This window comes from Glandiceps talaboti, chromosome 5, assembly GCF_964340395.1.
Source record: "Glandiceps talaboti chromosome 5, keGlaTala1.1, whole genome shotgun sequence".
NCBI classification, from domain to species: Eukaryota; Metazoa; Hemichordata; class Enteropneusta; family Spengelidae; genus Glandiceps; species Glandiceps talaboti.
In genome coordinates this window covers 16,385,001-16,411,231 of record NC_135553.1, presented here as the reverse complement: position 1 = coordinate 16,411,231, position 26,231 = coordinate 16,385,001, and the positions used below count along the sequence as shown (strand labels likewise).

Below are 26,231 nucleotides of genomic sequence, written 5' to 3'. Positions count from 1 at the left end.
TCATTATGCACTGTGTGTGTGTGTGTGACTGTGTGTGTGTCTGTATGTATGTATGTATGTATGTATGTATGTATGTATATGTATGTATGTATGTATGTTACGTACGTACGTACGTGTGTGCCTGTGTGTCTGTCTCTGTACGTACGTACATACATGTGTGTGCGTGTGTGTGCATCGATGATATCGATAGGAAAGCAAGGGCCAGCGAAATATGAAAGATAGGCAGAAGTGTATCCCATCAGAAACTCCTGACCAAGTATTGAATCTATCCTAATGACAATTTGTTAAGATGAAACTTTAGTGTAAATATTTTTTAGTTTAAATAACTCCAACTCCGAAAGGTACAGCCAAAAAGACCCATAATGAATTGTAATAATCATTTCATTCATATGTGTCGAAAAATGCAGGGCATTGTGAAATGTTACATGACGGTCCATGAAGTGGAAGTACAGTGTAAACTCGTCTGTGGTCTTCAGTAAATAATCTCCTTTTTTGTCTGCTCAGGGTCAAAAGTATATGAAATATAGACTTGTTTGTTTCTTTGTTTGACTTTATTCAAACTCGATAAATTGTTGAGCCAAAGGCTCTTCTAACACAATGTCGAGTAAGGGAAAATTACAATATTTACATTACATATACAGAAAAATAAATGATGACAAAAGAAGTGGGTAAAATAAAATTACTGGCTTTCATAAAAATGAAATAAATCTTGAAATGTACATAAACACGGTTTCTCAATACGACTCAATCTAGTTTCAAGTTTTTCACCATCATCTCCACATTTTTTAGTAACTGAAAAAAAAAATCACATAAAATTAAATAAATATGGTTAAAAATAATTATTACCCTTGTACACGAACGGTCCTAAATGTGAATTGTTCTTTGCCAGAACAATGCTTAACAAAGGGAACATGACGTCACTTTGACCGGATACGAATTGTCCTTGAAATAATAACTTTTTTTGGATGCTTACATCATAAAGGTACTGAAGGAACTAATGCATTTAAGAAGGTATTCACATCACTTTATTCCGTCCATTTGTCCGATACATGCGTGCATGCAATTCGTCGCTCGCTCTGAAGCTGGTGATCCACTGATGATAACAAGGAGACGATTATAGTATCAAAAACGGCTTTCTTCATCTAATGACAATAGTAGATTGTTCGCCCGCCTACACATCGCAAAACAGACTTTCAGAGGGGATTTACAAGGCTAACAAAGTACAAAGAATTTAATAGAAAATGGGACCCGGATGGAAAGCAATGTGCGGACCGGACGAATTTAATAACGGTTTGGGAGATTGTATTTCATGTGACGTGTGTGGTTCTGCAAGTTTTATAGGCTGTGCACATTGTAAGTAAAGAATATTTCTTATCAATGCTCAAAACAGTTGAGTATAACCTTAATCGATCTACCTTAACTCCCTCTGGACCAGGTTTTATATGATTCATATGTTTAACTCTCTCGAAGGGGACTTACAATTGTTAATTGGATTAAATATATATATATATATATATATATTCAATGCTGATTTGAAAAAATAATCAGAGAAAGATTTGTCACATTATGATGATATTTTATATATTGGTTTGATCACCATCTCATAAAAAGAATATTGTATGACGTATAGCACTCAAGAAACACAAGTTCGAGTATGTCGCTTTTCCAACAGAATAAAAAACGTTACGTTTACAATACACTTGCATTGGTTAGGCTTCTTAGTCTAACTTGTACAAGAGTGTTGCCTTTTTAAAAAAAAACCAGAAATCTCATGTATATACAAGAATCACGGTGGTGATGAAAATTCCCCGTTTCCTGAGCAGAGCAATCGATAACACGGTGGTGTATGATCTCATTGTTGTTTTCGACAATAGATGAACTCATCCCTTTATTGTCTGACGACGCATTTAGTGATGGTATATTGTTCTTTGTCATGCCAACATTTGCACTCCGGGTACAAGACTAATTATCAAATCACGTGATTTAATCCTAATTGTGACATTCTAGTTTCACTGGTCTGAGATGGCATCTAGAAGTCAGAAGTAGAAGTTACCGTACATTTGTGATGTGAAATCATCGCTTGTACGTTGTGGGGGTAATTTGCCCATCGATAACGGGGAAGGGGGGGGGGGTCTTCTATTGTTATGTTATACTTGATGATGGCTATTATTAGTTCATAAAAGCATATGAACTACATGTAATACTAATTCTGTCGTATTAGTTTTACTGGTCTGATACGGCACCTGATATCATATTTGGCACATTGACAATAAGAAATCATGCATTACGTCATAACTTTAAGTCACGCCACTGCCTTCACACCTTAATAGAATTTGGGGATTTCCATTCACTGCGATAACAAGTATTGCGAAATTGGTGACAAACAAGGCAGGGCATTTCAATTGTTGTCTAGAAATTGATCCTCTATGGCACAGACAAAAAAGTCTGTTCTTTCTTCTATAGAGTTCCAATATAATAGTTGCCAACATCATTACTGTATATCACTACCTTGGCCTTTGTCTTTGGAATTGTATAAATGACATTTTCTGTGGTTTAATTCAATTTGACTTCCAAATTCCCTACAAGTCCCAAGCTATTCGTACTAACGAGGTTTGACTTATTTTCGTATACTAGTAATATTTCTCTGTTTTGCAGGTCCCCAGTCGACAACAACATTTACAAGTACTACGGACGCCTTAAATACCGGTACGATTGTTATGATGGTACTACTATATACAACTAAAATATGTTAATTTCAAACTGGTATAAGCTTAATATTCTTGATAAATTGTAATTCCTTCAAGTACTTTTGTCGTATTTTTTTCAAAACAAATATAATTCTGCGTGTCATAAAATTCAAACTTGCACAAAGTTTCAGCAGACTGTTACTGTACAGTAAACTTACAATTCATTAGTACTATCATAATAAGTTCAGATTATCAGAACACTAAACATAATTCTGACTAGCATAGATGGTGCGTTCAATTATTAGTAAATTCTTTGTTTGCCGTCCGCGTGCGGAAGGGTTTGTTGGTAGATTTAGAAAACAAACAAACCACATTTTGTTCTGTTCAAAATTTCCATACAAGGCTGTATTTTATACTATTGTAAATGGAAAGACCATTCAAATATCTTCAGAATATATATCACATATATATCTAAATAGTTGTTTAATAAGACAATCAAACTTTGGATTTTTGACATTAATATATCACCACTGTAGTAGTAGATTCAGGTACAAACAGAAAATAGATCCACAGAAAAGTGAATTTTACATGACATGCTAGCATTGTGGTTTTTTTCTGTTTTTCCCAGTCTGCCTGGTACAGTTTTGGGGACAAGAAACAGTTTATTGATGGAGCCTTACATAAGCTTATACTTGATCATTTCATCTCATATTTGTTCATGTTCAGTAATTGTATAGCTTTATATTTATATTCTTTGAGAAGCTTCCAAGTAATAATTTGTACAATACATGATACATGATTTCATGACTGCTGATATTCATAACTGTCTAAATAGTTCACAGAACACAGTTCTGTAACGTGGATAATAATATGTGCTTTTGTTTCTATATATCATGTGATATCATCAGGAGGCATACATCTTTCCATCGGGATGTGGGTCGGGATGATAGTTAGTGTCATAGCTGCTGTCTTCATTGGTGTATGTATTTATACGGCTGCATTTCGTCTCTACAAGTGGTATAAGTCCAGACAGAACAACGTGGGTGACGAATTAGTCGAGAATGAAGACGTTAATAAAGAAAAGCCATTGCCGAGTAAGATTTGTATTGTATTTTTTATACAGTCGTATAGTTAAAGCAGTTGAAGCCATATTTTAATACACTCCTACTCTATTGTTTACGACGTATCCAGGGAGACAGACAGACAGACAGACATACATACAGACAGACAGACAGACAGACAGACAGACAGACAGACAGACAGACAGACAGGCAGGTAGGTAGGTAGGTAGGTAGGTAGGTAGGTAGGCAGTGGAATAGATAGGTGGATAGACACACATATATAGGCAGACAGACAGACAGACAGACAGATAGACAGACAGACAGACAGACAGACAGACAGACAGACAGACAGACAGACAGATAGATAGATAGATACAGACAGACAGACAGACAGACAGACAGACAGACAGACAGACGGACGGACGGACGGACGGACAGACAGACAGACAGACAGACAGACAGACAGACAGACAGACAGACAGACAGACAGACAGACAGACAGACAGACATAGTTTCAGATACCAGTTTAAAGCGTGTATTTCCTTGATTTGCAGCATTCGTAAATTACAGTGAGAAAAATAACAAGATAGACGTTGATAAGCATGGAGACGTATCGATAGACATGCAAAACGGAATTGATCCAAAAGTACCAGGCAATGGAGAGCAATATCTACCATTTCATCATGATACGTTACCCCCACGTGATGATAATGCTGGAGAACTAGGGAATATTGGAAATTCATGTTCCTGTCAAGAAGGGGGCGAGTGTCTGTACCACTGTTCTGCTACAACTGATAAAAGTAACGACAGAGCAGTTTTTGTCATGTCGTGACCAATCTGTTGATTCTCGTTCTTCACCTTTTGAAAAACAGCTGCCTATGGACAGACAATGTGTAGAACGTTCCCTCTCGATGAGAATATCAAAATGAAAAATATGACATATGTGAGAACACAGTTTATCCATAACTACCTTTTCATCACACACACACACACACACACACACACACACACACACACACACACACACACACACTCACAATGTAATTTTTTAAGAGTTTTGTTATCATTTATGTCCGCACACGAGAGATGTAGACGCAAAGGAGGTAACATTATTAGTCCTACATGTACATAATTACACGTAAATGAGATGCATATGCATTCCTAAAGCGTGGTGATACCCCTGAATAAAGTTCATTGATACCGATAAACACTAGCTTGCATGCAGATTTACGACTCATTGTTTACCTGTGGAACTTCCCAGTTTATTTTTAAACTTATGATTATACAAATGTAATATGCAGAACAGTTCTGGTTGATATTTTTGCGCACCTGTAAGCAATACACACAACCTGAAACTGCCTTAGCTTTACGCAATACAAGAAGTTACTTTTAGTACGAAGGAAGGCATACACAAAAAGGTCTGAAACCTCGCCAGTTGCTGTTTCGTAGGAGTTGCAGAAACTTATTCCGAACTTCAAGATGATTGAAAAACTTGGTGGGAATTGTGGTCCTGGCTCTGCTTCAGATGGCTTAGGTGGATGTTTCGACTGTAACGTTTGCGATGAGAGACCTGATATCCTTGGGTGTAGTAACTGTCAAGATGGTAAGTCTGAGTTTATTACAAGTTGATCGAATTTGATATTAAAGTTAATTATGGAGAATTGAGATGATACTTTTTTTTCGAAATTATCTCTCTTGATCGATGGGGGTGGGGAATGGGATAATGTTGGATGAGCGGCATGTGATAACGACGATATAGCGCTAAATATCGTCAATTTAGAGGACCAAACATATTTTCTGTACTTTGAACCTAGCAATCACGATCACGTCGATGCAATAAGGGTTGTCCCAACATTCCCAATATAATAGAAAGAATTGTGTACTATTCTTGGATTAATACCATAGGTGATCGTATGGGGACGGTCCGTCTAAACCTACAAACTCAAAGTGCTGCACATGTCATACCACATCTTATGAAAAAATGAGACCCTTTCCTATAGCTTTGCCTCGAGTTTACATGCGGATTAGACGTACACAAAATGGTGTTCCCCGTCTATTTCTGTTCTTGACAAATGGTTTCGAGCTGTTATCTTGAGAACAATGCACCATTGTTTGTTTCAACTCAGACAACCAACACTTCATGTACTGTGTTATCTCATAGGTTTAATGACCTTGGTGACCCGGATATGTAGAGTACGTGAATAGGTATCAATATATCTTTGAAGTAATCAATACATTATATCATCGATCTCTTTACAGAGACAACCCTAGGTGAATCATTGACATCTGACCCCAGCTTCATATCTTCTGTATTAAGTCCGTTTCCTGACCCCACTACAATAACAAAGCAGATAGCGTCATTAACTTCCCCTGTGGACGGTAAGTCATATACGTACATGTAGAGCATGGATCTATTATAGATCAATATGTACAGTTAACAAGATTGGCAAGAATTATTTGAAGTTATGCATGAATGATTGTGCGCAGAGAGAGAGAGAGAGAGAGAGAGAGAGAGAGAGAGAGAGAGAGAGAGAGAGAGAGAGAGAGAGAGAGAGAGAGAGAGAGAGAGAGAGAGAGAGAGAGAGAGAGAGAGAGAGAGAGAGAGAGAGGGAGGGTGTAATCAAGCTGAAGACTTTAGACACAAAACTTGTGTTGTCTTCTTATTCCCTTCTGTCATTCTTCTTTTCAGTTGTCATCATTGTATTAGCTTCACTTTGTGTTCTGTTGGTCGTTGCTTCTGCACTATACTTTTACCGGAGGCTTTGTAGTAAACACACTACATGCAATGTAGCAGACATAGAAAATGGCGTTGAAAACACACAGGTTAAACTTCCGATAACAAGTAAGATGACGTTTTATGTTACATTTAGTATGTTATTGTGTCATTACTCTTACTTTATATGAAATGGTGTGGGTAAGAGTTTTTTTTTTACAAGTGGTTGTGATTTACAATCTTTACACCAATCTCTGATTTCAGCGTTTGTGACCTTCAATCCACTTAAAAATAAAACAGAGGAAAAAAAGACTACAGCTGCAGAAGAGGGGCCACATATTGTACCAGAAATACCGACAGTAATAAATCTGCCTCGGGATGAGCAGCCGGTCTGTCATCCTCAAGATGGAAGTAGCCATGACAACACAGACTGTACAGCGAGTGAGAGTTATCCAAGAGAAGGAATTGTAACGCATCCCGCAACTCTAGAAACGAATGTAGACAATAAAAAGACACAGATTGTTGTTAATTAATAACACACGTGTATTTACAGTCGTATATGGCTGCTAATAGTCATGTACTATATTTGTTTATGTACATATAAGCTAGTCCGAACGAACCCTCGGTTGCAAACACTGTATTTGAATTACTCGGACTCGTGTACCAACAACAATGTAATTTAATGATTACAATGGTAACGACATGATTAACACTATGTATTATTTATAACATTGAGGTATAAGGGGAGCTTGTACCTCCATGGTTATCACTTAGAAACAGACAATATGTTATGAACTGTATAGTACGTGACTTCAACACTACACAGACTTCACAAGTTTGCAAGTAGACTAGCCTTGTCGTATATAGCCTACATCATTTTAATACTTGTTTTAATTTTCTCTCGATGGTTTTGACTTCCTTTTTTCTTGCACGGTGTATGTATTGTTTAATTTAATTTATTTGTCCCTTTGAAAAATTACTGGACTGGACTGGTATTTACCACCGTCCGATTACTGGACTGTACTGCATGGGTCAAGGCACCGATCGTAAGAACACGAAACACTTTGATGTCGCTAATGTCTAACTAAAAAGGAACAATTGCTTAACAATGACCATGAAATAAAAATACATCATACATTTGCTATTGTTTCCCGTAAGTGTGTTTTATTCTGTTCAACACAGTCGGTAAGGTAGGTACGCCTTGACGTGCCGTGTCATCCTATCAGTCAGCATTGCATATAACATGACTCAGGCGTGACAAAAAATGGTTTGGTTCTGGTTATCCGACCCCACTTAGTTTTTCACTAAACTTTTTTTTTTACGTATTTGAGAAAAACAATAAAATCGCGAACATTGTGTGAAGTCTCGCAAGAAATAGTGGCTGTGGAAACTGACATCAACTTTAACAATACAAAACTGTTCTTCCAATCTGTAATAGGAAGACACCAATAACACAGAGACCATTTGGATTACAACGGAAAACATAACTACCGTAAAACCATACAGTTCTGACCCAAGTATTTCGAAGAGACTGAGCTCCTCTTTATCGGCGGGTCTCCAGTTCTGTCCCATGTGTATGTATATATATATATATATATATATATATATATATATATATATATATATATATATATATATATATATATATACCTATCCCACCTATTCTAAAATTGAGCGTAATCGGAACCACACGGTTTTTTAATCCTCGCAAGAAGACCGGCTAGGACTGCAAGGACTCGATAACGACGTATCATGTGTATCTATAAACAGTCTAGTACCTGAGTTCAAAACACACTGCCCTACCACTATACGAAAAGTCCAATTGACTCACCTTTAGCCAACCTTTACCCTACCTGTGACCCATCTAACTACCATCTCTGTCAAGGGGTAGTAGGAGACGCAGTACCACTTTTGACTGTCTACAGCCCCCAGGGGAGAGATCACTGGGGGTAAATTAAGTCAAAGGTGAAACTTCGTCTCATATTCACTACATTTACACATCCTCTGCTCAAGATTTACCCCGGTGGAAAGACATAGTCAAATATGACTTTTCCGGTAGTGCTGTATGTCACACTATTGATATCCCGTAATGTACTTCGAATTTGGCATGATATGGTCTGAGATATATAAGGGAATTCCCACCCCGATAAGAGGGGTGACATTGTTGACGTCGACAAGCATCCGGCACTTGAAATGGTTGATGACCTCCCACGACAGACCACCTGTTAGTACCTTTAAGTTAGTACGTATTTTTAATGTCTTGTTTGTGTTTAACAATTCAAAGCTTGCATGGACATTAGAGTGAGTTAACCAACCTGATTGAATGCGTGTAACATGATTCATACTTTTAAAGATAGAACACTCGTCATGCATCTCTAAAGAACAGCTCCAGAATGTCTTTGGCCCGAATAGTCAATGTCTGACCATATATAGCAAGGCCTATTTCGGTGGTACCCCCAATATATAATATATATATACAGTTTAGTAAGACCTTTAACATTCGTTTTGGGATAGCGAGGGGGATGGACGAGATCGTTCGGAAGAAGATACACATCGGATGTTTTTTTTTCCTGATTGATTGAAAGAATGGACAATTTATCGGCACCTTGTCCCGTAGAATCGCCCATACCCGATGGATTGGGGGGATGTCTTTCGTGCCTGGCGTGTTCATCACTTTCTCATCCACCGTCTGAATGTACAAAATGTGGTAAGTATTGTCATTTTTATCGTCGTTTTCTCCACCATTGTAGACACCATTGTAGACGTTATTTATATGTGTGTACGGTACATTATGAATAACGTACGTTATCAACGATTAATGAGTCAATTCTAACTTTAATGTGTGTGTATAATTATTTCATTAACGGACGAAACGCAATACTTCTAGTCGAGTTATAGCCTACAAAACGCCGGGGCATTGTCATTTCAATGCTGATGGAAAACAGTTCCAGTGATTTATAGCTTCCTGTAGTACTTTACTACTGGGGGGGGGGGGGGGGGGGTTCCCGGTCTGCAACGTTGCTATGGAACTTCGAGTCTGGCATGTTGCCAACACAATATGACGTGAAGTAGGTTGTATAAATTAGTAACGTCGTACGTGAGTGTGAAAAGAAATGTTGAAGGAGAAATTGAAATATATCTTTTATATTCTTTTATCCTTGTCTGTTTTAATAGATGATGAACTTTCGACAGCAAGCTTATTACCTGTAACGTCGACTTGGTCACATGTAACATCTATATTTACAGGAAGTTCTACAATAGCAGTTGACCAAGGTAAGAAAAACAACTATCGACAGTAACGTAACACTGGAGACATGTTGTTCTTCTGTTGCGCATTGCGATATACGTGTACATGTGCATTACGATATACATGGACATGCGCATTAGCGTGTTTACAGCCCCCCCCCCCCCCCCGAACGCCATGGGTAACATTACGGGGAGGCTCCTCACAAACACTGACACTGACACCCAATGTGTTGTGATACCAATTTTATGCAAAAAGTATACCCTTTCTGATACCAAGCTGCATTTTAATTAGTGTAAGTCACTAAAAGGCAGGGTTCCCAGGGGACGCTAGCCGTAGATCTAGTGGCATGAACGGCGAGAGTACGGAAGTTTTGAAGGTAGATACACCAGGTTGAAACACTTCCAGTGTTGACTACATAGTCTCTGTTAATTATCGCCAGTTTTGATTCACCCAACCCTTTCTCATATCACCACCTCATGAAAAGTATACCCTTTCTCTGTTCTGATACCAACCATCATTAAAAAAACGACCCTTTCGCGCAGACCTTCCCCGTATTCCCGTATTGCCGTCTATGGGGTTTACAGTCGATGGCGATCTCAGTAAAATTGATATATCAGTGCAGTGGGTAGTTCGCGTATATGTACAGACTAGTTTACAATTATACATACTGTACGGAAAGCACAAAAACTTAACGCTGCAGACGAGGGTCAGGGAATAGAGCTGTTAGTATACTTACAATGTATCTTCTTCCTAAATCACTTCCTTTTAACACACTTATGAAACTTGTTACGTTATCTACTATGTTCATTCTAAACTTTGGGAACATGTTGCTTTGTATTAATTTGACGTTCCTATGATTCTTACAGTGTCTTCCTCTATACCTGTTGTTGAGTTGACAATTGCAGCTGTTCTCTTGGTGCTAGTCATTGTATCTGGCTTGTTTTTCTATCTACGTCATAAACGTAAGCAAAATCAACGATGTGAAAACTACAGATATGAACAATGCCAAAGTAAGTACCGCGTACCGTACCGTAGCTATACATACATACATCCATACATACATACATACATACATACATACATACATACATACATACAATGTATGTATATATATATATATATATATATATATATATATATATATATATATATATATATATATATATATATATATATATATATATATATATATATAGATGAACTTTGTCACAAACGGCCATGTTGTCACGGTTTAATATTGTTTTCGAAAAATTATCATCAAAACACTCCAACGAAGCGTTGAGTCTTTATTCGTTTTTATTTTTTGAGAAAGGGATCATTTCGGTCCAAATGTTCGTGCTTTATCAATAGGGAGGGCATATTAACATCTATGATCTAAGATTCATAAATGAGCTAGTATTTACAGGACTAAGAACCTTTTTTGAACGTACTTAGTGTAAACTTAGTTTTCCTACATTATTCCGTCTCTTTGTGACGTACGTACGTACATGTCAGAGTACTACATGTTGTATTTTATTACCCATTGCCAGATTAGAGGTCGGCTGATCATTTGTCGTTACACACGTACGTTTGAAATACCGTGAACGGTGATAAATACGAGCATTTGCAACGGAACGCACACGCTATCGTTTGTAAACATGTGTGAACAAAGTGTAAAACCCTACCGTTCTATTTTCCAGCGTGTGTCAATGGTGCTAAAAACAAAACGACTACCGAAGTACGAAATGGCAATGCCGTTGCCATTGATATTGGTAATGACGAAAATGATAGGAGCATTGCAAACACCGAATTTGACCAGCCACATAGTCAGGATTCACTTCCAGCAGAGAGTTCAGGGCATGGCTTGATGGATGATGTCAGCCACAGAATCTGCTGTTCATCAGCGAGGGGAGACGGTTATCCAACCCATGACCCGACTCAGATCGCGCACGAAGATGATAAAAACTGTGAAACTCTACCAAGTTGAGAGTTCGTTAATCATTTTTCGTAGAAAAAAATGAGTCTGTATGATTTGTTCAGAGTTTATTTTATAAGCTATCGAACTGTAACATCATTCCGTAACTAGTTTTATAGTGATTTGTGGTTATATTACTTCAGTCTGTTTCATATGAATGAAAATATATTTACATATACGTTATTGCGATGCCTGAAACATGTTGAATAGTATTCTATAGCTAGTAGAACTACTGCAAGGAAGTTACATACAGTTTTGCAAACTGCAAAATCAGTCTTACATTTCCAAGCCTTTTTGCCCATATAAGGCCATCTCTGTCACAGCGTCGGCTATTAAGATTCATTTCTGACTATATGTATGTGTGTTGTGTGTTTGTACAAAACTGACTTTCTTTAAAAATGGGACCCCGGCTGTGCCATAGATGTAATGGGAGAGGATAAACAACCACTTATAACTGTATATTCATAGTGACTTGACAAACGCCACTGCACTGGCAGCATTGTAAACAGACCGTCTCAAGAATGTAACTGCAGCTTTTCGTATCAACTGGTGTTCAACATTATACAACATTAGAGCTTGAGTTATATTTTAAAGAAAAAGTCGACGAACAATACAATTTAATTTTTTAATACGAAACCCTGAGAAATACGATATGGAATCTGGGTAAATAATATGTTCGTGATGTATTTATATACTTGTAAAGTATTTCAAATTTGAGTTTTGACTGATTGACATCAACCAGAGTTTCATAATATTTGTAAATAAAATGACGTTTACCAAAACATATTTTGTTGGCATGGTTATCCATCGACCCCCTAGGCAACATGTATTAAACCACATAAGCTTATAGGTGACCCTCCAGTAACAACAGATACAAAAATAAATTAGGGATTTTCCATATAGAATATGCGACATGTACTAGTATAGTATGCACATGACTGATTATGTATGTATGTACATGCATTACCATTGGTTTTGTTGTTGTACAACTTGTATTTACAGAAAGGTTTATGTAACATCTATTTTGAGTCAAATGATCTACTCGCAATAAGTTTATTGGCAATAGCCCAATTTCAGTATAACATTAGTGGATGGAAGGGGGTTTCGAAAGATAAATAAATGTGCGTGTTTTTTTTAAATAGACCTGCCACTACAGACCACTGCACCCTGAACATCTCCAACAATAGATTTGACATAACTTCAGTGGATGAAAGCCCAAAACGCAGTCATACGTAAAAATGCATTAAATTTTTTATTCATGATCAAATGACATATATATATATTGACGTAATCACCCCTTTCTGGTATTTGAGGAAGTCAGATACACAGCCAAAACATAATCTATACCGTCGTTGCCTCAGATTTGTTCTTTAAAATATCGTGTAGGTCTTGAACAAAACTGATGGATTTGATCATAATTAACACTGACGCAAATTGTATGTTAGCTGAAAAGTGACAGAAGGTAGATCACACATTTTGCGATGACTTCATAGGTTACAATTTTCATACTTTACAGTTTCTTGATCAAATTCATTTGATAGTCGTGAACGCTTTGTTACAAATCGATACGATGAGTAACGTCGAATCTACGGACTGTCTTTTTGTAGACTCACCAATCCCGGACGGTTTAGGAGGATGCTTTTCGTGTCTAGAATGTCTATTTCTTTCCTACCCACCAGAAGGCTGTGCACAATGTAGTAAGTTTCAGTAACAGACTCTTTACGCTTTTAAAAAATATGTTGTTTGTTTTATATACGTATAGATGGAGGCTGTATATATGGTTTAGGTAAGTCACTAAAATAGTCACTATAGCTACACCATTCTTGTGATATTCACATTAAATTGATGACTTAGTACTCTGGAAAATATTAGTTTTATATAATAGTATGTGACGTGTGTTTTTCACAATTAAAATGTCTTTATAATGACATTGCAGGGTAACAATATAATTTTAATGTGAACGGACAAAAGATATTTGATAAAGTTTGAAAGAACAATAGTATTTCGTCATTTATAGTATACATTCAGCTGTTGATAACCGGCCGGGGGGTTCCCCAGCTATTTTTAGTGTTGTGTTCAAGGAAGTTCCCCCCAGTAACGATGACGTCATAGCCAACTGAACTGACACACATCCATTATACTGCGTCAGCAAATATACACTACACCTTTCACCTTTTAACGTGTTTTGAAAGAATATGTACGGATTAAAAAGTAATGTACGATTGTATATATGACCGATTATATTTGCTAACTCTTAAGCTTGTCATACAGGGGATATTCCTGTAGAGCCGTCAAGCACTGCCCAATCACTGCTAACGTCGACATTAATGTCACAGGGTACCACCAATACAACAAATCAAGGTAAGGATTATAAAGAAGACATTTCAAATCACACTGCCTGATCATAATCATGACCTCTTGGTGAAGATTTGCGGGGTGTGTATTTTTACCACTGACCACATAGTAACCAATAGCTGGGTAGCAGTTGTTCAAAGGGAGAGTCATTTAGAGTATAACGATTCTAAACTACGACTGTATAAAGACCGAATCATGCAAACGAGTCCATTATTATATATACGTTGCAATTTTTATCAATCTACATGATCATATTTTCATTGTTGAATTATACTTTTTCATTATATATTTTCTTAAACATTTGTTTTCAGTATCAATCATCGCCCCTGCTATTGAATTGGGTGTTTTGGCTGTAGTTGTGGTGTTATTCCTTGGAGCTTTGATATGGTATCTCCTACATCGTATTCGGAAGCGAACATCTGAGGGTATTGCCAAATGTCATTGTAACAGAATCCGGAGACGTCATTGTAAGTTTGTCAAAGATACATGCATTAATGTTTTCCTCTACGGACACGGTCATGATGCTAATGTACCCCCCCCCCCACATGAATGAATTATCTAATTATGACGTAAAACTTACTTTATATGAATTTTGAGTTGATACAGTGCACACTATATTTTTTTTGCAGCCAGTGTCTATTTTCACAGAGAAAGAAAGGAAACTACTGAAGTGAATGGTAACATAACTGGCGTGCAAAACGGAGCAATTGAAGCAGAGATAATTATTGGATTTGAAGACAAAAATGACTGCAGCCCTCACTGCCAAGATTCTCCTCCAGCAAAAGCTGCCAAAGTCGATATATGCAACGACATTTCAGGTTCCTCATGATGAGAGAAGCCAACCTAATCACAGCCAGAAGTGCTCTCGTGTGCAGTGCTTTAGATTACTGGTGTACATATCGAGCTATCACGGTATCAAATATGCTCTAATGACGGAGGCTGGCGAGTCCCTACTTTTACGGATTGTAACACAAGTGTAAGAGGGTGGATAACAGATATACAGACAGACAGACAGACAGACAGACAGACAGACAGACAGACAGACAGACAGACAGACAGACAGATAGATAGATAGATAGATAGATAGATAGATAGATAGATAGATAGATAGATATACAGATAGACACAGATCGGTTAATAAATTTAACAAAAGAAAACATCCCAAAGAATGTAGAAAATTAAAAACGACCATTGTGAGCAAAAACGAATTTGGTTACGGTAGTTGTGTTGTGATTCCTAAGGTATAAGTAAAGATAAAGCATACATCTTGATTTTGATTTTGGTTTACTTCCCTGTATGAAACCCGATAAATCCCACCAAGTTAATGTTTTAAAGCAAGGATTAGTCCACCGTGTTCGGAGATTTCATTATTTGTACTGTGCATATTTCCAATATTTTTGCCTACTTGTTTTAGTGTTTTAATTACATATAGTGCCTTCTATTTGTATTTAACATGACGGAATGCCGTCTCTGTAATTTCTCTTACAAGGGATATATGAATGACGCCATTCTTATTTTTCTATATAAAATGAATATGATTCTTTGCTATGAGAGCGATTACTCCGAATGATGTAACTCATTAACTTCACTACAATGATAGATCCGTTGTGCAATTCTTAGACTACACAGAGTGATAAGAAGTGAGGAAAACTAAACCCCTAGGCAGACTTCTGCCAAAGACGATGGAACTATGCAATTATATATAGAGAGAGTATATACACTTTGGTATAAATAGAAAACAACCAGCAGTTACCCAATATTCAACAGCCTGCCGAACTTTACATTCAAGACAAGAGCATGACATGTCTTCAGCATTTTATAGTGTGACAGGACTTGCCGATCGCAATGAAAAGGAGCTCAGTCTCTTCGAAATATTTGGGTTAGAAATGTATGGTTTGCGATTGTATACAAATGTATTACACACACACACACATACACACACACACACACACACACACACACACACACACACGCACACGCACACACACACGCACACAGTGATCGAGAATCTTCCAAATAAAAGTTGTACCATCAGGAGAACACGATACCATGACTACACCATTTATTCCATGTAATTACTTGCTATGCAGGAGACAATTCATTTCGTTATGAACATTTACTTTTAATCTGTACTTGATCACGTGTGCATTGATAGACCTCTGAGTGACAGGTGCTTTGTGACGACAATTTTGGTATTCGGGGGTTTCCAATCAACTGTGTACGTAGATTACAAACGATTGTGTTGATATGTTTAACGCCGAATAAAGGTTTAGGTAACATCTATTTTGGGCCAGAATGTTGTGTGTTGAGATCCCGTCAACAACCACTCGGTAGATTCTGTATTTTCTTCGAACGCAACAATTGTCCTTGTTAATGATGGGTAACTGGAATATGGCATGTGAGACAGGTTATTTTTCCAATGGTTTAGGCAACTGCAGTCCTTGCTCTTTATGTAAAAAGTTGTCCAGGCAACCAAGAGGATGTGAAGAATGTAGTAAGTATGCATCGAAACACAATATTATCATATTGCAAAAGGCTTTCTATTTAGCACGAAACCCCGCGGCCGCTTTGTCAAATTACACGTATGCACCGCGAGATCATAAAATTGTGTATAACAACACATGACAATTTCTGCTAGAATAACGATAAATTCAATTGAGCTCCTTTTGTACTATTAAATAAGCGTACTGTGTGGTGTCACAGCTATCAGTTGTGTTGAAAATTATTTTTGCGTTTGCAGTAAATCTATCATGTTGATCAGAGAGCAACTTAGTAAAAACCAAGACTTTCGAAGAAGATTGAAGGCCGAAAATAAATAAAACAAACTTACACAGCGCAAGTTTCAAAATGTATCTGGTCTTAAGATGTAATTGACACTTGGTGAGCTCGAAACAAAATATTGGCAATTTTTTAGAGCGAATATAACATTACTAAACTATTTGACCGAACATTGGGTTATTACCCATCTATTTCAAGCAATGACATTAAACAATGAAACATCTCGGGGGAATGCCCTTGGAGAGAAATATGTCTTAAACCAGAAAGATTTTATCCCACGGGTTTATTCTAGACCCTGGATATGCAAATTATCCACATAAAAGTTATTTTTGGTAACTGATCTACTTGACAACACTGGCTTATTTTTGTCCCTTCAGACGAGATTTCAACAACTGGTTTACTTCTAGTAAGTAGCTCAACCACTGACAACTCTACACCAAGGGTTGGCCGGCCAATTACTGGGACGCCACCAACGACCACGACGACTGACGGTGCAACTGAAGCTGTACAACATGAGACTGTATTTCAAGGTAAAGCGATGTCATTTGTTTTTCGTCGATTTCCGACAAAAATGCAAAAGATTAGATTGATATTAATATTGATAAGGGAGCGGCCACAAACACATCAGTAGAAATTTGTGCACAATTTTCGACACTTTGTTTTGCTACCATTTCCTCGGGAATGATAATTACCACAATCTCCAATATCACATGACAACCAATCTGAAATGTAGGGGGGGGGGAGAAAATAGATTTGCATATCATATATCTTTCCTTATTTTTGTTTTGTTTCAAAGTGGAAAATCAAAATTAAATCGAAATAGGTATATAGAATGTTAAATGGTAACATACATTCAGATTAGTTTCTGCCTATAATAGACTTACGTTGATTACTAGGCCCGGGCTGCTATTAACTTGCTATCAAATTTTGGGTGATCCACAATATTAATCTCAATTGTCGTGTCACTCTTACAACAATCACACGATACAGACATGTAGATAACACATAAGGATAAACTTAATAATATTAGAATAATTTTCCCTTTTCCCCTCGCAGGAGTTATAAACTGGTGCTTTCCATGCCTTCCATTGACACTGGCCGTTGTTATCTTTGTAATCATATTATGTGCTACTATTATTGGTATCATATGTTACAAATGTGGCAAGAAAGACCGCAGACGTTATTATGCAATCGAAAGATGTGAAGAAGCCGTACGTGTGGGGCATGGGCTACAAAAACAAAGTAAGTCTTTAAATTCCAACATTTTTTTTTCGAGGGCGCACAAATAAAGGGGATAGCCGTTACATATGCTCTAGACAATCCGGGGGGGGGGGGGGATATTTCCCAAATTTCAGACGGGTGTCCTGCCCACTTCAACCCATGTATAAATTTCAAAATCAGACCCATTGTTAGGGATTTTCAATAACAATAATCCGGTATAGTATTAATTTTCTAAAGCATGAAGACGTTTACCATGAAATTGACATCCTGATTAGGTAATTTCATTTTAGATGGAAAGTCGACCCACACTTTTTCTTGTGAAAAAGTGAAGGTACATACCCGTATATTTTTCTGTGGGCGTTAACACCTACCCCCCTCCCCACCCACCCCACCGGTGGAAATAAAGCCGATTTTGTGAGGAGTTTTATGTACCAATGGTTTTCACAGAAAACGATAGTTTCGCTATGTGATAATCCTAGAGAAAGACTAAAAGCAAACAAATAACACACACACACACACACGCACACACACACACATACATACATACATACATACATACATACATATATACATACATACATACATACATACATACATACATACATACAAATAAACAAACAAACAAACAAACAAACAAAACAAAGGCTATATGACACCAACAGGCGTATTATGTAGGATCTATGGTGGAATTATTTCTACTATTACTGGAAAGTAACACGTTACGAATGTAAAAGCTCAACACGATTCTGTGCCTTTGACTAATGTGATAAAGACTGTCATTAATTATTGTGATCTCACTTTTCATCAATTTCCAGATTACTACCAGTATAATCCAATGGCACAAATGACAGATGCTTACATCTGGAATCTAGCCGAAACACCCGCGTGCACAGAGCGGTTTGAACCAGGTAAAACGAAGGAAAGTAAAGTACCACCGCTAAGCGTCGCTAGTGCTGTCACAAATGTCGACAATGGATCAGAGGTCCGTCACGATCAAACATCTGTCAATCCCCAAGATGGTGAAAAGTCAAGTTGCTGTGTCAAAGTGTCAAGGGATGGAGACAGAGGTCCGTGTAAGACACTACCATCCGGAAGGAACAATTTGTCCTGTTCCCGAGGACAGCACAGATCTGAATTACGTGATCGTGAAGGGCTCACAGAGACTTCCGTGTGAGCCAGATGATAGCATATCTGACCACAACTAAATACTAAAATAGTCTCGCATGAGTGATGACAAGCTAGCTGTATCCTCCGCATTCCACTCACCAATTCGTACGATCGTGGTATATTGAAATACAGCTGCATTGACATCTAAGTTTGAATTTAAAAACTTCCTCAGAACCTTCATGCGTCGCCGAGAACATGTGACAAAAAAAAAATGTATATCAAACGTCGGTAGTATTATACAAGGATTGCATATATCTGTATATCCACGTGTCATTAATATTATTACTCTAATTATATTGTAGGACAGGTTATCGCCACATCCGTAGAATAAGGAAATATATTTATTGGAAATCGTACTTTAAAGCCTTGTTTCCTGTAACTTGTATGACCAAGTAAACAAACTTGACAACAAAATCGTTACGAGAATTTACAAATGCTTTCTAGCTATGGTTTACGCAAACGACGAAATTCATACCTCATTGGTATTAAAACGTTAGAAGTTGGAAACATTAAACGGCTGTGGAGTCTTTGAAAATAAGAGTTGAACAGAGTCTTGTGTGTGTGTGTGTGTGTGTGTGTGTGTGTGTGTGTATGTATGTATGTATGTATGTATGTATGTACATGTTGTATGTATGTATGTATGTATGTATGTATGTATGTATGTATGTATGTATGTATGTATGTATGTATGTATGTATGTATGTGTGTGTATGTGTATGTATGTATGTATGTATGTATGTATGTATGTATGTGTGTGTATGTATGTATGTATGTGTGTGTATGTATGTATGTATGTACGTACGTACGTACGTACGTGTGTGTGTGTGCGCGCGCGTATGTATACGTGTGTGTTGGTATGTGTGCGTGCGTGCGTGCATGCATTTATTTATGTGTGTGTGTGTGCGTGCATGAAATTTAGTGGAAAGCAAAATTCTAAGAGAAAGCTAAATTTTGAGATATATATAGCTATCATACATGATGTACTTATTAATAATTGAATGGTAAATTGGTAAAGACGGACGGAGAGAGAGAGACACAGACAGACAGACAGACAGACAGACAGACAGACAGACAGACAGACAGACAGACAGACAGACAGACAGATAAAAGCATATCATAACCATACTTTGCGGAAGGTAAAATTACATTACTTGAAAAATATTGATTTCCCTGGCTTCATTAAAATTACATACGCTTGGTTTTGTTAGTAAATAAGTTTCTTTTCTTTATTGTATTACTGGATTGATTTGATATTATGAAAGTGTAGATGTTGAATCAATGTGAATGGGGTTGTGTGGGTCATATTTTACCAACACTTCCACTGACTTTGGTTGATGTGTGTATTGGTCCAACACAATTGTGTGTGTGTGTGCCCCCACTCCGTATTTAAAATGTGGACTGCTAACACCGTGTGACATGGTGATAGTGATACACATTCTAACAGTCACGCACATTATAAACTTTTATATTGTACGAAACGTCAACATTAAGCCGTTGTTTCGAAACGATAGCGACTGATTTAGAATCTTGAGAATGTATCATATCATATCATATCATATCATATATCATATCATATCATATCATATCATATCATATCATATCATATCATATCATATCATATCATATCATATATCACATCACATCACATCACATCACATCACATCACATCACACCACACCACACCACACCACACCACACCACACCACACCACATCACATCACATCACATCACATCATATCATATCATATCATATCACATCACATGATCACATCATAACACTGAGCTGGGTAAGGCTAAGAGCCTATAACTTATAAGCTGGTCTGCAAAACAAAAGCACAAGAGTGGCCAAACTTGTTGTTGACTTCTGTAGCCTGGTAGACTGCGACGACCGCATGCACAGAATGCACATAGTTTGAACTTTGTGGGTTTTTTTTTCTTTTTACGACAAAGAGAAGTGAACAACAAGTTTGGCACACTTGTGATTTGTAACAGTCAGAGTGAAGGATTTACTTCAGTTGTACTTGCTGTAAAGAAACACATTGATATCGATGTTGTTTGGACATTTACAATGCAATGCTGTGTTGTCCCATGGATACCAATGCACAACGTATAATTATTTACAAGTGTTGATACATTGTACATGTATTTTATATGTATATTTCAAATTAAATCCGTGCCTTGTTTTTGTGTGTATGTTATGGTAACGTGGAGTCGAGGTACATGTAAAAACGACCGTGATTCTACCTCCATGGTTTGTTTCAAAGTAACCGTGACCTCAGTATGAACTCAGACCACTGTAGACAATATAGTGGTCTGAGGTATTAACGAGTCTCTGGAGGGACGGTCTATTGCGAAAACATACGAGGTGACATCATGTTTCAATCCGCTTCCTGTGACACTCGTCTTATTCAGATACACATCGTTACAACGCAGTATAGCAGAATACCCTACATGTCATAAGCTTACATATAGTTACATACCAGTGGAGAGTGATTACAAAGCGAAGAAGACGGGTTATCTGAGAGTCAATCATTCAGCGCCGTAAACAGCCATCGTCTAAACCATAGCCTCTTTTACGGCACCATCTAACACGAATTTTGCAGTGTCGCGGAAGAAGTAACGGTTCTGGTTTGCGAGAATGGTCTGTTCACGCAAAGTTATAACCATATCATGGGTGCAGTGTACATAACCGAACATATACTATAGACGCTGGAGGTCTCCAAATATCCGCATGGTACAACTCCGGGTACAATTAGTACACACACTGAGTACACAGACTCATATTATAAATAAATAATTGTTATACTGTACGTACTGTAGAGCGGTGATCATGGTCACAGCCGTGTGTTCGAAGTTGCTAGATCATAGAGAACTTCTCAACTCTGTTTGTTCTCTATTCGGCCTGACTGACGGCCTTTAATATTGCCGCCGTGGTGCTCTGAGAACTTCACTAGCGCCTGAGGTCATGGTAACCGTGGCATGGCACGTATCTGTGTCTATAAATAGCCTTCTTACATCATGTGCTATATAGGATTTCCCAACCCATTATCATCAACTATTTCCGCTTCTTTATTGTTGTTGACTCATAGCATTCCAGAATTATCAAAGCTATTTTTACCGATTAGTTTACATCTAGCTGATGTTTCAAAGTTTCACTTGTTCTTGTGCTCTACTGCTGGTATCATTTATATTAACCACAATTATTCTACATTGTAATGGACTGGAACGTGGCGTGTGATTCGGGGTTCTTTTCAAACGGACTTGGAGACTGTGTCCCGTGTTCGCTTTGCCTCAAACTATCACGACAACCGCGGGGCTGTGAAACATGTGGTGAGTATATATTAATTTGACGGTTTGTTGTCGGGTGTGTATCTGCTCAAACCACTATAATAAGTCTGAGGTATCTGGTAACCCATTCACGTTTATATCATGCAGTTTTGAAAAAAAAATTAGGAAATTTAATGAAGTTAGATCATGTTTTCTCAAAACTTAGGTCACAGAACAGCATTAAAATATTTGAAGTGTTAAAAAAGAGTCGACCTTGAGAGTTACGAAATCACATATAAACAATAACCTTACAAACTGATTTACACAAATGTAGTCATCGGTATGACCGCTGTCAAAAACAATGTTTACAAAAAAAAGTAGAAAAAGCTCGTCTGTATTATAAATATGGCCTGTACAAAAGCTATCATATGTACTTGTACAGTTATTACATTTATATACGACGTATACGGCTTTTTAGTGTGTGACCCTGGTTTCTGACAATGTATCTCTGGTTTTGTTGGAATCAACGCCTGTGTATCCTCGACTTTATTGATTTCTGTAATAAAATAAAGAGAAGTGCTGACTTATTACTATATAGGTATGAGTCATACATTGTTAATACAGTGTTCACGGACAAGCCAAGGTTTACTAACAGTCCACAGTCAGCCACCAACACACTAAACACGGAAGTTTCGATGTCCGATGTTTCGTGTGACTCGCCGAAGTGTTATCTTCTAGGAAGCGGTTCTAGTCTATATATACAATGTATCAATTTTGTAAAACTTAGGGTTGAGTGTATACGAATTCAATTTATGCCTACTTTGGTCTGACAATTTTCATGCGACTTTTCTTTCGTTTAGATCTTTACATACATGGCATACATGTGGTCAAAGCATTGTTGATAGTGAAAGCACGTGAATGTGAGTCGAGTGTAATGTGAAACTACTACACCTACGGCTATGGTGTGGTTGATAATGCGATTTAAGTTTTTGAACAGATGTAGGCGGATGCTTTCAACACTTTGGGGGTAGTCACCAGAGGGGGATGACCGGACTAGTGTTAACTCCCAACCCAAATTTGTGAACGTTATATGTGTCATTTTATGCTAAAATGATTTATGGTTGCTGGGTGGAATGAAAATAACGATTGGGCGAGAAAATGTGATAATAAATTTATATACGAAAATAGAAAGAGTCCTTCCATATGCATTGATGATTGCTAAAGAGTTCCTGGTCCAGGAGACTTTATATCACGACTTACTCTATTTAAAACATGTAAACAATGGCCTGTCTCACGATTCCCGGACACGATTCTTGCCAAGGATTGACGTGTATTGGCGGTCATTAGTACTAAGTTTAATCTTTTCTGTTTATTTCGCAGAGTTTTCAACGACTACAGAACTACAAGTAACAACCACACGTAGATCGACGACCAGATTACCTACAACGCGGACTAGTACTACTCCAGACGTCAATAGGATAAAACATACCACCGCAGTAACGTTTTCAAAAACATCGCACTACAATACAGTCGTAACAGGTAAACATGTCAAGTCGTGTTTCATAGATTATCAGCCTGAGGGGTGTATACCGTGACCCACTGTTGACCTAGGAGTTATTTGATAATGCACATATGGAAACAAGTTAAATACGCCCACTCATGCACCAATCGTGCCAACATGATTATTTATATCTTTATTATGAATTTAGTTGATTATCCGGTTTCCGTTTGTCGGAGTATTACTCCCGGAATAACAGGTTGTTTATACTGTATTTATTCATCCCTCCCTTCCTCGTCTGAATGCCAACGTGGTTGGAGTGGAGGTGTACATGGTAACGATATGAACTAGACTATTCCCTCCCCCTCTCAATTCATTCATTCATTCATTCATTCATTCATTCATTCATTCATTCATTCATTCATTCATTCATTCATTCATCCATCCATTCATTCATTCATTCATTCATTCATTCATTCATTCATTCATTCATTCATTCATTCATTCATTCATTCATTCATTCATGCATTCATTCATTCATTCATTCATTCATTCATTCATTCATTCATTCATTCATTCATCCATCCATTCATTCATTCATTCATTTCAGTTATACACTTACGTACATCTGTGTTATACGCCTATCATGTATCGTGACATTGCACATTTATCTTGTATAGTATTGTTTCACACACACACACACACAATATATATATATATATATATATATATATATATATATATATATATATATATATACATATACATATATAACTCGGTGAGTGTCATGCTACTAAGACAGTGCTCTATACCGCAGAACCACCAAAACTATACACACACACACACACACACACACACACACACACACACATATATATATATATATATATATATATATATATATATATATATATATACTCACACATGCATAGTATATACTTATATGCACAAAACAGACAGAAAGATAGATGGACAGACAGACGTAGACAGGCAGACAGACAGACAGACAGACAGACAGACAGACAGACAGACAGACAGACAGACAGACAGACAGTCATAATAGGTTACCCCTGTGCTTCAATATATAAAAAAATAATAACTGATTTCACACTAAAACTTTATTACTGTGGATACTTTTACAGGTTCAAGTTACCTACCTTGGATACGATGGTCACCTGTGGTCATAGTTGCCTTAGGAATATGTGTTATTATCTGTCTTGTTATATGGGCCATTCGTCGACAAAATATTCACTACAAACCTCAAGATAAAATCCAGAGACGTCCGTCGGTGCGCCCTCTTCCACTACAAAGTAAGTAAACCAGTCAATCATATGATTAGTACAGTGGCTCCATTATAAATAAAGTTAAGAACAGTTGACTTTAGAAATGAAATTTGAAATATAATTAAACTTATTATTGAAATTCCACTTGTGACATAATAACTGTCGACTTGTGACGTCACACATAATAATATTCGTCTTGTGACGTCAGACATAATAACTTTCCAGGCCTCTTATCGAGTAACATTTCTTTTCAATGTTGAGCATCTTCCTGCCAAAATTGTTTGCGAATATAATATATTTCGATCATATTACTTTATGTAAATCTACATTATTTTAAGATGTTGAAAGCATCATGTATTTAAAATTGACACTATTGTACTCTTCTAGTATATTTCGGCGCTGTTTTACTTTTTTAAAGGGTCGTGTTTCAATCCTAGGTTCTCGCTTTAGTGTTGTAGTATCACTAGAGCCATAAGGATTACATTGGACACTTCTTTGTGCTGGGCCATATTTTTTCTTATAGCTATGTTAGACAACTGTTTTTCACACCTAATTTTTAATCCTTTATTCAAAGTGGGTCTTTACATGGAGGGACACATATTTGGACAGTGGTTTAACTTTGCACTTTATGTTGTCACTGAAGAATGTATACAAGTGTAGATGAAAAGGATGGCAATATTTTTATCAAAATAAAAACCATCATTTTCCCCTGGAGTCGCTAACACAGATTTCTTTCGTTTTGCATTTCAGTGTGTGTACAGTATAACCTACAGACTGGCAGTTCAGAAACGGTTATTTATGATAATCAACAAGCTCAGCTTCAGGCTCAAACCGTGGCACCACGTAAATTGGAAATGAATATGGACGATCGTGTGTTGAACGCACACAAATATGAACCAAGTGGAAGAAGTGCAGTTGAACATTCACACACGTCGCAGCCAAACCAGAGGATATCAGAAGGGGGTGGCCCTCCTCCATACAACACCATAGTAACTGAAGT

The 26,231-nt window shown here is 37.3% G+C and overlaps 5 protein-coding genes across 7 annotated transcripts in view; all 5 read left to right on the top strand.

The window, feature by feature from the left end:
• Nucleotides 1–781: 781 nt before the first annotated feature.
• LOC144435038 (uncharacterized) lies at nucleotides 782–7,571 on the top strand. Of its 3 annotated transcripts, none has more exons than XR_013480874.1 (5): nucleotides 782–1,353; nucleotides 2,656–2,706; nucleotides 3,596–3,781; nucleotides 4,303–4,691; nucleotides 5,198–5,375. XR_013480874.1 is itself a non-coding variant. In XM_078123578.1 (5 exons), the coding sequence occupies exons 1-5, from the start codon at nucleotides 4,638–4,640 to the stop codon at nucleotides 6,992–6,994; spliced, it is 750 nt and encodes a 249-aa protein (XP_077979704.1). In that variant the 5' UTR covers nucleotides 4,592–4,637; the 3' UTR covers nucleotides 6,995–7,571. The 3 variants fall into 3 exon arrangements, 2 of the variants coding, with proteins under 2 accessions (XP_077979704.1, XP_077979705.1); XM_078123578.1 differs by lacking the exons at nucleotides 782–1,353; nucleotides 2,656–2,706; nucleotides 3,596–3,781 and adding exons at nucleotides 6,008–6,127; nucleotides 6,438–6,590; nucleotides 6,726–7,571 and having other exon boundaries at nucleotides 4,592–4,691; nucleotides 5,198–5,351; XM_078123579.1 differs by lacking the exons at nucleotides 782–1,353; nucleotides 2,656–2,706; nucleotides 3,596–3,781 and adding exons at nucleotides 6,008–6,127; nucleotides 6,726–7,571 and having other exon boundaries at nucleotides 4,592–4,691; nucleotides 5,198–5,351.
• A 1,155-nt stretch (nucleotides 7,572–8,726) lies between these two features.
• Nucleotides 8,727–12,428, top strand: LOC144435039 (uncharacterized). The gene is made up of 4 exons (XM_078123580.1): nucleotides 8,727–9,168; nucleotides 9,636–9,734; nucleotides 10,575–10,718; nucleotides 11,388–12,428. Exons 1-4 carry the CDS (start codon nucleotides 9,048–9,050, stop codon nucleotides 11,672–11,674), a joined length of 651 nt encoding a protein of 216 aa, XP_077979706.1. The 5' UTR covers nucleotides 8,727–9,047; the 3' UTR covers nucleotides 11,675–12,428.
• A 560-nt stretch (nucleotides 12,429–12,988) lies between these two features.
• Nucleotides 12,989–15,941, top strand: LOC144435789 (uncharacterized). Its single transcript, XM_078124408.1, has 4 exons — nucleotides 12,989–13,359; nucleotides 13,934–14,023; nucleotides 14,329–14,484; nucleotides 14,647–15,941. Exons 1-4 carry the CDS (start codon nucleotides 13,233–13,235, stop codon nucleotides 14,844–14,846), a joined length of 573 nt encoding a protein of 190 aa, XP_077980534.1. The 5' UTR covers nucleotides 12,989–13,232; the 3' UTR covers nucleotides 14,847–15,941.
• Nucleotides 15,942–16,002: 61 nt separating this feature from the next.
• LOC144435913 (uncharacterized) lies at nucleotides 16,003–19,511 on the top strand. Its single transcript, XM_078124554.1, has 4 exons — nucleotides 16,003–16,511; nucleotides 17,173–17,325; nucleotides 17,852–18,037; nucleotides 18,832–19,511. Exons 1-4 carry the CDS (start codon nucleotides 16,391–16,393, stop codon nucleotides 19,188–19,190), a joined length of 819 nt encoding a protein of 272 aa, XP_077980680.1. The 5' UTR covers nucleotides 16,003–16,390; the 3' UTR covers nucleotides 19,191–19,511.
• Nucleotides 19,512–22,319: 2,808 nt separating this feature from the next.
• Nucleotides 22,320–26,231, top strand: part of LOC144435778 (uncharacterized) — a 4,349-nt gene continuing 437 nt past the window's right edge. The window contains exons 1-4 of the mRNA XM_078124396.1: nucleotides 22,320–22,513; nucleotides 23,831–23,989; nucleotides 25,091–25,258; nucleotides 25,982–26,231. The exon at nucleotides 25,982–26,231 is cut by the window's right edge and continues 437 nt beyond it. Of these exons, the coding sequence (XP_077980522.1) occupies nucleotides 22,399–22,513; nucleotides 23,831–23,989; nucleotides 25,091–25,258; nucleotides 25,982–26,231 (692 nt within the window). The 5' untranslated portion in view covers nucleotides 22,320–22,398. The remainder of the gene's footprint in view (nucleotides 22,514–23,830; nucleotides 23,990–25,090; nucleotides 25,259–25,981) is intronic.